Below are 14937 nucleotides of genomic sequence, written 5' to 3'. Positions count from 1 at the left end.
ACAATTCATTTTCCTGTATGTATTTGTTATCTTTCTTTGCTCCTGTTCTAACACTAGATAATAACCATTTTAATTTAGAAATAGTTTCTCTTTCCAGCGAAACAGGGTGTGGGCTGCCCGGCACAGCTACTTACAAACCCTCTTGAGATTGCTTTTGGACTGAGCTCAGTCAAGAGTTTTAGTTTGTTGGTTTTTGGTTGAAGCTAGTTGCAGCAGCAAAAGGATGAAGATATTAACATATGAATAAGACACAAAAAATAAGAAGTATTCCTGTGTAAAAACTGGAAACAATAAAAATAGAAACTGTACAGGAGCAATACAACTTAGAAATGCAATAGAAAATGAGATGAGGTGTGATGAAAAGCAGCAGAGTAGTGTTCTTCAGGCTTTAAGCAATCAGATTAACAGTGCTTGTTTCTGTGTTAATGTAAAAATAAAGATAATTAATTTTGTATACAGTGTCTGTAATTATTTCCTCCTGATGTGTCATAACGACATATTAGAAACGTGTTCCGATAGGGTAGAAAAATGAAAACTGAACAATTAAATCAAATTTAAGACGTTCTGGTCTTTATATGAACTATAGTAATGTGCCTCTAGATGATTGGGTGTTTCCATTTATGTCTTTATTTCACAGATTTGTCTCATACTTTCTTATGCAATATTTCATGATATTGAGAAAAATGAAATGTTGAACAAGTCTTCTCGTGGTTTTTCACCCTTTCACCTAGTCTCTCTCTCTCTCTCCTCCTATTGGCCCAAGGGTGCACCACGTGGTCGGGCAGTCACGCGCTTTCAAGGAACCCGTCAGGAAGAAGAAAAACAAAACAAACCCGAGAGAGCTGTAACAGCGTGTGGACTCCATTGAAAAGGGGGCTTTATTATCTACGATAGGAGAACAAACACAAGGTCCTACATTGAGATACGTATGCGTGGGCGTCCTAAAAGTGAGTAAGACCGTCATGTATCTGTTTTGGGTTAACTTTGCTGAGCAGTGTCTCTGTATAGTCTGCACCGCGGCGGAGGATTAGCTTCAAAGCTAACTGTGGGTCTGTTGTGTATCGAGCTTCAGCTGGGATGAGGAAGGGGGCGGACGGACGGAGGCCATACTGACAGTGAGCTGCGGGCGAAGAGGAAGGAATTAAAAGCCACTGTTTGGGACCAAAAACACCTTTAACTTGTTGTTTGTTGTGTTATGCGGTTAATGGAGATCTTGCAGGAAGTGTTCCCGCACTGAAATGTGGCTGACTAACGCACACACATATACATTTCGGTGGTTGTCAAATGGCACTCAAGCGCAAAACATGTCCAGTATAGCTAATTTTACGAAATGTGTCCTGATACAATCACATGCTCAGTCTCGTCAGAAGAAAGTTTTCATGTGTTATGGTGGTAAACACTGTCATTATGTAAGAGGATTTGTTTGCATGCCACTTTAAAAACTACCCAAATCGTACAACTATTTTACGTGTCATGAAAATGTTTTTTTTTAAATATATTATTGTATCGTTTTTGTCGTGGGATAGGCCGTGCTTTGCCTGTGAAAAGGGCCAACATTTTGACTTTTTCCCTGCCAGACCTCTCTGTAGGTACACGCCCCCCAATACCAAACACATCCACTGCTGCTGAGAAAAAAAGCTCGACATAGCTAGAAATTTCCATGAACCAGACTTACGTTTCACCGAGAAGATACCATTCACGACGATTTCGTTCGTGTGACAGATTAGCTTGGCTTTCCAACACAACAATCTGCTTTAATTTACAGTTTTTCAACCGACTTTAGTAGCTGAACATTTTGTGCTTTTGTGTTTTTAGAGGTATTAATACAAACTAAATCCACTGATTGGCTGTGTGTTGTTCTTGTTTTTTTGTGCGCGCTTGCACACTTCACTTGGATTTTTTAAATATATATATAGATATCTAGGCCACGGACATTTAGGCCTCCAACTTGTTTATCTTCTGCCTCAGCCTAGCTTGAAACTGGCTGTTTATTATGAAGCAGCTCCTGTGAGTGACAGTCTAGGCGGCGAGTCACGTCAGCCTGGGGGCGGGATATCGTCTCAGTTTGACCAATAGGTAACATGGATTACGTGGGTGTTGGCACCGTGGGTTAGATTGTGGTTCTGTTTTGCTTTGCTGAGCATCTGTGATGAGTTCGGATACCGTGGAGATACTGGTGACATGCATGGAGTTATTTGTGTATAGTAGGTCATATATAATCTATACATGTCGGATATATTGCCCTAATTAAATGTATGTGTAGATGTTGACCGTCATGCTGTCCAGCTGAGCCTTTCTAAACGAGTAGATCCATCACATTGACGCAAACATGTCACTTTCAATGCCGTATTTAGAGTCTGCAATCAAATTACTCTGACATTTACAATTCATACTGTACTGTAGTACTTTTTGTGACGTGTTTTGTGTCTTCTGGCATTGAGGTCGTTTGTACTGTATATGGTTTGGGAAACTGCATAGCTCCATCTGCATAGCTGCATGCTTTCTACAACTGCAGTGGCTGACAAGAGTGGCAACCTATTACTATTGCTTGGGAAAAGTGAGGAATAGAGGGGGAAAAAAACATGTGCATAACAAAAACTCATGTGCTTGCCCACAAATGATACAACTCAATGTAAATATGTGTATATTATAATTGCAATTATAAAGCTGTTTCTTTACCTTGCATACACGCATCTAGATTACCTTCTCACTATCAAACACTCTCGTTTCTGTGTTATTACATAATATATTGTGTTATCTAGCTTGTTTACTGCAGAAAATGCACATCATATCATTAATAATGGCTCAGTTTCAAAAGCTCCAATGATCAGTATTATCAGTGTTATTAGGGCAGGTTGATGCATTAGAAACTAATTTCAAGATCTAAATAAATTTTGTCTGAGTATTTATTAGCATTTTTGCAAGGCAAATGAAAGGTTATATATAATACAATCGAATTTCATTCAATCCAATGATGCTCCAATGGTTATAAATGCATTACACACAATTAGCTGCCAGAAAACAAGCAATTTCTGTTGTTTTTTTTCCACACTGACTCTACAAACATATATGACTTGTGGATTAGTATTTCTTCATGATGTTTGTAGAGATTCTCTCATTTGATAAACAGTTCTGCATATCCTGCTTGTCATCTCTGTAGAGATCGGGGACTGACTGCTATCAGTAGATAACTCATTCCAAATAAGACACTGCTGCGTGGCCTACTTGGATCTTGTCCAATGTTGTGAGGCCGAGAATGTGAGCTGTTTGCATGATGGAACTTTGAGCTGCTCATAGCGCAGTCGCAAATAAATAAAGCTTTGTATCCAGACCTGAACAAAGAGGAATAGGAGGAAATTAACATTGGTGGGTTTTGAAAATATGAATTAATTGTGTTTTGTTTCCTTGGTCTGATTGTGTTTTAAGTTTTAACAACAATAGTGTTGGAGGAAGGAAGTTTCCAAAAAACAGGTTTTTTATTAAGCTGTGCATTTAGGCATCTGTCTTATCTTTGCTTTCATATTTCCTTCATGATTTCTGTTGTAGCAACATACAGTAAGGTAGATGCAAAACCAATACCCTTTATGCTCATTCAATTTGGTAAGCAAATTAGTCTTTATAAATGACAAATGATCAGCTATAAAACAGTTAATTAACACACTTGAATTCTCTCGCTCTCTTTCACTTGACTAGTACATGAATGTAACAATATAAGCTGATGCTTGTTTCTAATGCCAAAGAAGTGTGTGCTGTGTGCATGTCTGTTTGAGCTCACCATAAACAGCCACGTGTGTGAACCTGACATCAACACAGGAAACCGCAGTTGTGGAGTGCTTGCATCGTGACCCTAGACACCAAAGTTAGTTGTCAAGCGACGCTAGAGAGGACATCGAAGACTTTTTATATATCCAGCATGTGAGCTGCAGCAGTAGAGAGAGATGTAGCCACAGTAACAACATTAAAGAAGTAAATCACATCACAGAGAGTGAGTGAGGGTTTCGTTACCTTGACTGGATGGGCAAACAGTCAGCACTTATTTCAGACTCATCTAAAACTGTCTGTCTCTGATGCACTTTTGAGAAGTAAACATGATGCTGCAGAAATGTTAGTCTGGGCAGTAGAAAAGTTAAAGAACCCTGACCGAAGCCCACACACACAAGATGTCAGGAAGGGCTGTGATTCGGGATGCTGCTTACATTATCTCTGAATTATCTAAAGAGCTCTCAACTTTTCACAACAAAAAAAGAAATAAACAGGATGTCCGGCTTGGGGGCAGCTAGCCGACCTGATGCTAACATTGATATCAACAAAGTCATGTTAAAATGTTCTAAAATGATCTTTGGAGGATAAAATCAGTTAACCGTAACCGTGCCTTTTTCCCCTGTCATTGCAACATTTCCTGTTTCAATCAATGTTTTGCAGTAGCAAGTGAGCATGTTCATCTATCTGCATCAAATAAAAATGTTTCTCATCAATAAACGTACCTTTTATGATCCCCTATCAGGATTGTTTTTTGCCCGTTGAAACTGGTTGGAAGCTTCACTTCAGCCTCTGATGTAACTTGACTCACACCTCCCTAAGAATTTTGGCCACAAGTCGGGCGAATCATCGGATTGAAGCCTGAATTAATGGAAGACACCGTGCAAGTAGTTCGTGGCTAATGTTATCTGCTTCAACCTGTTAGCTTCAAACTAAATCTAAAACTGGAATAGTGATAGTGATAATTAAAGCTAACAGAGGGCAATAAAACTGCTGCTGCTGCTGCTCACCAGCTTTTTTGTGGTGTAATTGCAGATCACATTGGCTCAGGATGAATATTGGCTCTGCAGATTTAGCTTGAAGTATAAGTCATTCTTTAGATCAAGCAAAGCCTGAGTGAGAAATTCAGCTCCAGTGTTATGGGGGCTGTCAGTCTCAGTCATAAATATCCGGCTCTACATCACAACCAGTGTCAGCTACTAAGCAGCAAGACGTTTCTTATTAAATTCTGGTACTGTGAAATATTCTGCGCTGCTTTGGATGGAGAGATGAGTACTCATTTTCTGCATGTTTGTGAGATCTCATGGTGAACAAAGGCTTCGTTTTCTGTTTCCTGCTGTGAAAACATAGAGTCTGGATTATACTGATGGTACTGTGGTGTTCAGGCCATGACAGGAAGCACACATTGAGATATAATATAAATCAAAACTCAGTGACACATTTTAGAATATGAACTATCCGAAAATACTGCTGTCATTATGAGAGTGTATGTGCATGTTATTGTGCAGATTCTTGTGTGCTTGCATGCGCTTTGGTGTTAGCGGTATTTACTTTTACTTTTTAGTGTTGCTGAATGTTTTCTGCCACTTCCTGTTTCCATGCAAAAAGCATATGCATGGGGACAGAGCTCAGGGGTGAGTAGTTCATTTGAGTCTGTAAGCCCCCAGTGAAAGGAAGTGATGTTTTGCTCTGGCCTCAGAGGGGTGGGATTGGTTTGTGTTCGTGTCAGCTGTTACCTGCAGGGGTCATGTCTGCATGTGGATAAACATTTATTTGCAATGCAAAAGCAAGAAGGGACCAAAACACTCACAGCAGGAAGTGTAGGGCAGAGAGTATGAAACAAGCTTGAGTGGTGGGCAGAGGGTAATGCATCTACATTTAAACACCATGTAGGCAGGATTAGGAAAGTCAGTTTTTAGTAAATTCTATTGATAGTATAAAAGCAAAACTTGTTTTTATCATTTCTATGCTCACAGACGGGATTCATGGCTGAAAATGAAACTTTAGAGTTAGTCTGTATAAAGAACTCCATCCCCGTTACATGGACTTGTTTGAGATTTTACCAAACCGACAGAATTGTTTACACAGTTTGCACAGTTCAGGTCTGCACTTTGTATGGCGACACTACAAACCCCTATAAGAGACCCAAGAGACGTTATCCTAACCAGTCTGCTAGATTCGTGACCAACTGAAAAATGGCTCCGCAACCCACTTTTGGGTTCTGACCCCTTAATTTCTATGCAGGGTGCTTGAAGTGATGTCAGTCAGCAGGTCTTTCTCCTCTTGTTCAGTGTGTAGCAGGCGAGAATGAGTAACTATGGTCACCGCTCTGTCTGTTAATCAAGGTTGTCCTGACATCGCTATGAATAAAACTTAAGATTTCAGGAACACTGACGATGTCAAGGAATAATCACATTCTGTTATGTTTGTCTTTTTTTTGCCAATCTTACCAGTCTTTGAACAAAACTGAAGTCAACCCAGTCATTTTTTTAAAATGACATAGCCAAATAAAGGTTACATGTATGAGTCTACAGTTGTACTACTACTACTACTTCTGAATTATGCAGGGCTAAAATAGTACAGAAGTCCACAGTTTTTAAATCAATACACTGTGAAAATGTACGCCATGAACACTAAGATAGATTTTTAGACACAAAAGAGGTCATAATTTTTAAAGTGGTGCAGAAAATTCTCAAAAATGATCAGAATTAAAGAAAATAACCTTTGGTTTTAAGAATGTTCTGAGGATGACCTGCACTTTAATTTACCTAACGCTGGTTAATCCCAGGAGAAGTACGCTAGAACGGTTTATTCTGCAAAGATAGCACCCATTAGGGATGCCAGAGTGTGGAAAATATGTGGACAATTTTCCTACTAGGTATGGATAAACTCTTGACTCTGCCCTGAGTCAACAGCTTAACCCGATCAGGGTTATCTGAACAGCTAACCATGATCATTTACTCTGGTTTACAAATCAGACAATTTTGTGATACCGTAAAGCATTAGTCAACCAATAGAGAGCTTTTTGATAATGCTTAATATACAGGCCCTAGAACATGGGGCATATTTAGGTTTTAAGTCTCTGTCAGCAAAAGAGAACAAGAAGGAATGAGGAGGAATGATGAGATTATGATGGACTAGTATGGACCAGTTCTGTGTTGACTTTAGGTCCAGCTCCAGAGATGGAGACAGAAAGCAGAGCCTCACATCCAGCAGTTTTCAGTAAACAGAGGGAGGCCTGGAGGCAACAGTCCAGCATTTTTAGAAGCACTGAGACATACTTTCTCATCATGTCTCACCTTAAAGGTACAGGCAAACAAAGGCCTGATGCATTTACACGTGGGTACATTTAAATGGCGAAAAGGTATATTTAAAAGCCCAAGGCGGAATTCTATTTTAACTTATATATAAATAATCAAAAAAATGTCATCAAAAATAGTCGACAGACTGCTCAGCTTGATAGTGCTTCACCACAATTTGACTGTTTTGGTTCACTCTACCTCTCTCCTGAGCTACTTATTTATACATTGCCAGTTTAAGACAGGATCTTTACACATCTGTTACCCCTCGTCTGCGATGAGTTGAAGTTGAAATTCTACTTAAGAATTAAAGTTGTTTGTTTCTTAAGTTAAAATATGCTTAGTAAGTAAAGACACTCCCATTGTGTGTTTTAACCTTGTGCCTCTCTTGCTTACCCGACATTTAAAGCAACGTAGATCACAAATAGGGATTAAATATTACGTCATTGCTGATACGATGTGAACAGCTAATAGAAAGCATCAACGACAGACGAACCTTGCCACAGCACTGTTACAGAATTGTTATCTAAAAAAGGCTATGGTGTTCTATTGAGCCACAGCAGCTGGCTTCTTTTTTTCAGAACAAATCCTTAGGTGCTAATTATTTAACAGGAACAGAAAAAAGTATTGACTCCGAGTTATATCTGTGTCCTTTTGATTCTTACACGTTATCTGTATCTCTGTTTCTACCACAGGCCTGAAGCGTACAGCAGAACCAAACCAGACGTCAACGGACCACAACCGACCAGATCACAGCAAGTTGAATCCAGTAACTGACCCCTCCCCCCTCTCCACTTCCTCCCCCTGCCTTGAAGGCTTCATCTACCATCACACTGCTAGAGTCTTTTTAAGCAGTAAGTTTTGTGCTGAACAGAAAGCCTTACACCACTGGGACCGGACCGGAGGCCCAGAGGTTCCCCCCCCGGAGCTCTAAGCTGTGTCTGGCAATGCCTCAGGTAAGGGAGTGAAAATGTACACACATAGACAGGTTCCCATCTACACAGGCTGGGCTGGTTTGGAGAAGTTGGAAAAAATTAACTGATTAACTTTAGGTTTTGAATACCAATTATAATCAGGCAAAATGCCCTGACCTTCAAGAAAAAAATATGTTTTTAAATGTGAATGATTACAAAAACAACAACCCAGTGGTTAAATCTGACCTGTACATTTTATATCAATATCAAATTGAATCACTCAAATAATCTGAAATGTACCAAAATCTGAAAATCCAGTCAACAAATAGATATAAAGGGGCTTTACAGATAGGGTCAGACAGGTTAACAGTGGCAGAGTGGGGTGATACATATGTATACTCTGAATCCTCCTATATGAAGGAAATAACACAGAGTGATGAATGTTAACATTATTTCATATTCAGGGTTTCTACTCTCTGTGGTGCTGAATTAATAGAAACATTACACAATCAGCCTCAGGAGAGGACAAGCTCAGGCACCCAGGAGTGTTCTTCTACTTTAAAGGTGCAGCTTTTCTTTCCCTTCTGGTCCCTATTTAACACATTTTGATTCATGTTGAAAACTAAATGTAGGTAAAATACAATTACTCAGCAATATGTTGTGTCATACTGCAACATTATCACTTTAGTTATGAGTGCAGCGCTGTAAACTCAGCATATTCCCAACCTCTTTTAGCTTCCATGTCTTATCATTTACATAAATTGTCTGCACCAGACTCGCTGCCTTCATTAATCAATCTAATCCTGTTCTGAAGCAATGTGACTTCACGCTGGTCTGTTTGGAGGCTACTAGGGGTGTAACGGTACACAAAAATTTCGTTTCGGTACGATTCCAAGTTTTGAAGCTTCGGTTCGGTACATTTTCGGTACAGTAAAGGGACCTGATGCAACACTTTTTATTTCTTTATTAGGAACACTTAGAATTTCCCTTTTACACATTGAGCTAAGTGCAGACTTGTATACCTGCTCAGGTTAATTTTTAATAACATTTTAAATTAAACATTGTAAAAAAAATAAACTTATGCTGCATCCTTCAACCAAAAGAGTCTCCAATAAATAAAAGATATGAATGAAATAAAGTATTTTAGAATGAAATGAAGTAATTAATATAGCCTATATGTAAAATGTTTTATTTTTAATTACACTGACACCTTTTAGTTTATGAAGGCAAATGTTTTTTGAATGCCCTTTGAGCACATAATAAAGCTAATCACATCTGGGACAGTATAGTTTCATCGCAGAACTATTAATATTTCCCTCTGTCGATATAAGAACTTTAATGGCATTTGTTGTGGCTTTGGTCCGTTCTGAATTACTAGCAAAAGGTTTTCTGTTGGGGAGGGAGGGTGTTCATTCTATCATGCTGCAGGTTATGTTCCCACACAGACGCGTCTCCCCTTTCAATCTGCAGTGCTGCTGGAGCGGGATCATCGCTGAAAATGAAAACGAAACTTAAGAGTCAGTCCGTAAAAAGAACTCATACCGGTCATATGAAGTCATACAACGAGAAAGTATTATAAAAAGGAAACTGACAAACATTGTCACAAATAAAAGTTCATAAAATGCTAAGCCAGATTTCAGTTAGTTTTAAATCAGTGTCACCCTTTGAAAGAGAGCACTGTCAAGTCAAATTTTTAGCTGTGAAATGCCTGCTTGGTAGGGCTGGTAAAAAATATCGATTCATCAATGCATTGCAATTACTATTTTCCCAATTCAAAATTGATTCAGACAAATCCTGAGATCGTTTTTTGTTGTTGTAATTACACCCCTCTCCACTGGGGGCACTGTGGGTGCCATTACACCACTTTTATGTTTATTATGATTTTGCTGCAAATTCAGCTCAGGCACAAATGTACTGTACTTAAATGTTTTATTATTTTTTTATTAAAGACTGCACATGTCTGAAAGTCCTCCTGCAGACCAGCACTTTCCCCCTTTTTATTGATTGCAGGACAATTCTACTGAGCTCACAGCTTAATTAGAAAGAGAAGAGGAAGAAAATAGGAAAAAGGTCAAATAAAATACAGATATTCAAATTCACAGATGCTAAAGAGTGAGAATGAAATCTCTGGAGCAGAGCGGGGGAAGTGGAGGAGCAGCATCTGGAGCAGCGAAAGCAGTGTTTGTTTACAACACAGGCAAAGCCAGTCTGCATGCAGACTCTGATGAGCTTACCAAAAACTCGATAACAACAAAACTAATAACCAAGGAGTAAACACACAGCGGAGCTTGATTTCTGTTTGAAATGGATCTCACTCTGGAGAAAAACTTTTTTGACTTCACGCCCATTGACAGAAACATAACCCTGACATACCAAAGATCAGAGATCACTTTCTCGTTCGGTCAATGGGAAGGAACAACTTATTTTGCTTTCAGGCAGATAAAATATCAGGCAGCTCTGCGCATGTCAGAATGGTGTTATTGTGATTAATTGCCTGATGCATGTACACACGTCATAATCTGACCGTTTTATGAAGGGTCCATATAACAGTGAAGTTTGAATCCCCAATCAGAATGATTGAAGACGTTTTGCACATGTAAACATAATGACTGTCAAGATATTCATATTAATGATCGTGATTATATCCCTCATCATCATACAAAGAGGTGCCACAATAAGTGATAAATGGCCATATCAATGCATTGAATAATAAAACCAGATCCAAAAGTAGTCAAAAGAGACAGCACAGTTACAAAAGATTAAAGCACTCGGTTTATAAGATTTGAGGCTTGTTGTTGATAACAATTGTTTATTAACATCTTTTTTTTCTGCTGTGTTGCAGCCCAGCGTCAGTGGTATGGAACCTCCCTTTGCGGATGCATTTCAGAACTACTCCTTTGCTGACCAGGCCCTGACCAGCACTGAGCTGCTCGCCACCAGCTCTGACCCAGATTTCATGTATGAACTGGTGAGTAGGACACACACACACACACACACACACACACACACACACACACACACACACACACACTAGCACACTAGCACACTGAGAAACTGTAAATTTCTGTTAAAAAACAACATTATTTAACCTATTGTAAAATATTAGGACTTTGTACAACTTTTACTATCACCCACCCACACCTATGTGGTAACAAACACCAGAGATGAGGGCTCGAGTTTCCAACTTGGACTCGAGTTGCACTGAAGTCACACACAAATGTAACTTGAGACTTGACTCGTCCCCTTGAAGACTACCGACTGGACTTGAGGTTTGTTATCCGTCCCCATCTTTTTATTTTGTATTTTTTTGGCCGATTATCATAATGAGCTGAGTGTCATGAGTAAAGGTGATTCCATGGCAAGCCCATCACCTGCAGCTACTACATTCTGAGGGGGCTCAAGGCATAGGGGATATGTAGCCTCAGGTGCCACGTTCAGGAGGGGAGCTGCCTAAAACTGACTTACATACACTCTCATTCCCTACTATTCTGCATCAAGAGGAGAAATTATGTTGTTTGTCACTGTTTTCTAAATAGAGCACTCAGCTCGACCCCTGCAGTAACTTTTCATTGAAGGTAGATTTATAACGCATAATGCATTTTTCATTATCTGATGAACTTCCAAAGAATTAAAATAAATGATAATAATAAAATGCTAAAACAAAATCCAACTCAAGTCAGTTCGTGTTTAATGCTAACGCTATTAAACAGAGAGAAATACCATGCTAATTATTAACAGCGGCTAAAGGCAAATTTAAGTTACAGTTTTTATTTTTGACCACGTAATGTTTACGCTATTAGATTACCATTATCATGTATTAAAACCACAAGAGACTTGACTTGCATTAAGTGACTTCTGCCGTATTCTGACACACATGCACACACGCTAAGGCCCTGCTACAGACAGGCTCCAGACCACGCTGACCATCCTTTGAGCCAGACTTCTTTTGAAATCAGACACAGCTGTTCACGGTGCACTGTCACTGATCTGAAAGAGGGTCGGTCAGTCTTTCAGATGGAAGCCAATCAGTTCATCCTCTCTGCTGCCAGTGTGGCATTTGAAGCAGAAAGGACTCTGTGCCAATTTGTTTAGCAGCCATGTGACATTTGCTGGCTCACATTAAGGATGATGTGAGGGAGCATTAAACAGACGGCTCACCTGTCAGCTGCAGGTGTCTTCATTAGTTTACTGTCCACTGTAGACTAAACAATAGTGATTCACTGCCATGCTCTCATGTCCTTTCACCATAGCAACACAATAATCAGATGAATGATTGTTGGATGATATTTTCTGTTCCTCAACACAACAGTTAGTTTTCTTTATTAAGTTATTTATTGGGCAATTTTGTCTTTATTGGATAGGACAGAGTAGGGGATGACATGCAGCAAAGGGCAGAGGTCGATATTGAACCCACGGCCAACGAACGAGGACTATAGCCTCTGTACATGCCCGCTTCTGTAAATATGTTTATTATATGTTATACCGCCTTATCCTAAGTGACATTAATTGCTTTTGATGGGCAAAAATATTGAAATGACATCACTCTGTTATATTATATAAATGCTTCACACACAGGCTGAAATACACACATGCTCAAACAGGATCCTATAGACATGTATTATTGGAGAGATAGAGGGGGCTGTCCACAGGGAGCGTTACTGTGCTGGGGGGGGGTCCAATGCCTTGCTCAAGGGCACCTCGACAGCGCTCAGGAAGTGGACTGGCACCTCTCCACCTACCAGGCGAATTTCCAAATTTGGTCCGTACCGGGACTTGAACCGGCAACCCTCCGGTTTCCAACCCAAGTCCCTACAGACTGAGCTACTGCCATGCTGATATGGAATCATGTTAACATTAGAGCTGTATTGAAGAGCCTGTAGAGCAGTAAACATTAAACAATGCTGGTGGCAAATCAGTCATTGTGCTATCAATGTGATTTGTTATCTCCATTATTCACCACACTCTCAGCTCTGTTTGCAGTAGAGCGTCACTTCTGAGCAGACTCTGGTACATGGTAGAATAGCTTTACAACTTATCATGTTGTCTACGTTCTTGAATAAATTATTCTGTTTAAGAAGGCAGCCGCTTGAATACCTTTTCAGTGCAGTTTCTGATCCATCCAAAGGTCCCAAACAAAATATAGTGATCGCATAAGAACTCTTTGTCATACGCATTTTATCTTTGTTATGTGTTGCATAAAACTTTCATGTTAGAGTTATTAGTCTTCTTGCCAGTGTTGCAGAGTCAGTTTTGCACTTCTTCTTATTGAACTACAACTCGACCACCAAAGAGTAAACTAGAAAACATTCAAAGTAAACAATGTCCTCATGAACAAACTTATTGACCATCATGATTGCCTTCTCTCTGCAGGACAGAGACATGACCCACCGACAGAGTCCCTGCAGAGACAGCATGGTGGGGGTCGCGGATGGAGGGAAGGAGATGGAGGGCTGTGTGGATCAGCTCATGGGTCTGGGCGAGTGTGAGAGAGAAGTCAGCAGCAACTCAGCGTTCGAACAGTGGGACTCCTACTGGGAAGACCTCACCAGGTACTCAATCATTTATTAATTGCTGTAGCTGAATCAAGATCAATTTTTAAAACAGCTGTAAGAAAATAACTTGATGATTAACAAAAAAATGAAATGAGGGTTCACCTCTCGTCACACATTCTGAAGTGAAAGGTGGCTTACATTGGCAAACATTGTGCTGAACGCTCCCTTTGAATCCACTGTCCTTGACACTCTGCATTATTGGCAGCAAATTATTCGATAAGAGAAAAAAACGCAGAAAAAGAACATCACTCCCAGTAGCTGCTAATGCATGTATTGTAACGTCTTTGCTTGTAAAGCCTTTTGTTTTTGTTGTGACAAAATTCACTGTTTTTCTTTTTGTCAACAAGTCCCATGTGCAGACAAACAAAAATAATTAGAATAATCTACATAGAAATACTGTTAGCCAACGAATGCTTTATTAGTTCTTCTGAGCCAAAGTGCTTCACATTTTGTCCATAAATGATTGAAAATGCAATGAGCAACAATGTTGCACTGCACCTGTACCTTTATTATGATGAGTACTGTAGTTAATTTGGAGCCTACATCATATATACAGACCTGCTGCTGTAGTAAATCCTGAGAGGACACAAAATGTCAAGGTTTTGTTTTGGGTAGGAATGACTCAGCTTTTGGCCAAGAGCCACAGACAAACTGTTAAGAAACAGACTAATATGTGTTTGTTTATGTCTTATCATGGGAGTTTCTGACCTCATACGAACACATACTAACACCATTGTAGGCTATAAATTCGGGATACATACTGCCTCTAAGTGAACCGGGATCTTTGCAGAACAAGAATTTGTTGTCTTTGTTTATAAGACTCATAATGTTTCCTAAATCAGAGGATGCAGTCACCCTTAGTCATGTTGTGTGATTTTACAGCCCTCTATAACTAATACCTTACTAATACCACTAACACCAAGCTCAGTGTAGGGCGGTCAAAAAGCAATGCATGTTTTTTTTGTCAATCTGCAACCATTTTACTTTGATCTGGAAAAAGTCCAAGAAATATGGGGAGGGCCATCTTACAGTCAAAAAGCCGGAAAAATAAGGGTCAGTCAGAGGAGGGATGTTCCGTTAGTCAGCCTGGTAAGAGCGTACCCCTTGTGGGTCAAAGCTTTGTCGTGACTGCAGTGACTCGTTGGAGTCTGACCCGGGCCCTCTGCGGCATGCCTCTTCCTCTTTCTCTCTCCAGCTGTCTCTTACAGACTAAAAGAGGGTTAAGGCACAGAGGAGAGTTTTGTCAGTGTGCTCAGGAAGTCAGATTCTTGTTGTAGGGAAACTGCCACTAGATAAAAAGTCAGTCTGAGAACATTATAAGATTGCAGCAGTAGAGTTTACCATCACTAACAGAAAATCCTCGAGCCATCCTGGTCTGACAGCGGACAATTTAAAGCAGGGTCTGGTTTGCTT

General features: G+C 39.8%; 1 protein-coding gene across 1 annotated transcript in view; it reads left to right on the top strand.

The window, feature by feature from the left end:
* Positions 1-817: 817 nt before the first annotated feature.
* Positions 818-14937, top strand: part of crebrf (creb3 regulatory factor) — a 28827-nt gene continuing 14707 nt past the window's right edge. The window contains exons 1-4 of the mRNA XM_061055272.1: positions 818-947; positions 7754-8014; positions 10815-10940; positions 13343-13521. Coding sequence (XP_060911255.1) covers positions 8006-8014; positions 10815-10940; positions 13343-13521 — 314 coding nt within the window. The 5' untranslated portion in view covers positions 818-947; positions 7754-8005. The remainder of the gene's footprint in view (positions 948-7753; positions 8015-10814; positions 10941-13342; positions 13522-14937) is intronic.

This window comes from Labrus mixtus, chromosome 14 (assembly GCF_963584025.1).
Source record: "Labrus mixtus chromosome 14, fLabMix1.1, whole genome shotgun sequence".
NCBI classification, from domain to species: Eukaryota; Metazoa; Chordata; class Actinopteri; order Labriformes; family Labridae; genus Labrus; species Labrus mixtus.
The sequence above is the reverse complement of the archived record's forward strand: the minus strand, read 5'-3'. Positions and strand labels throughout refer to the sequence as shown.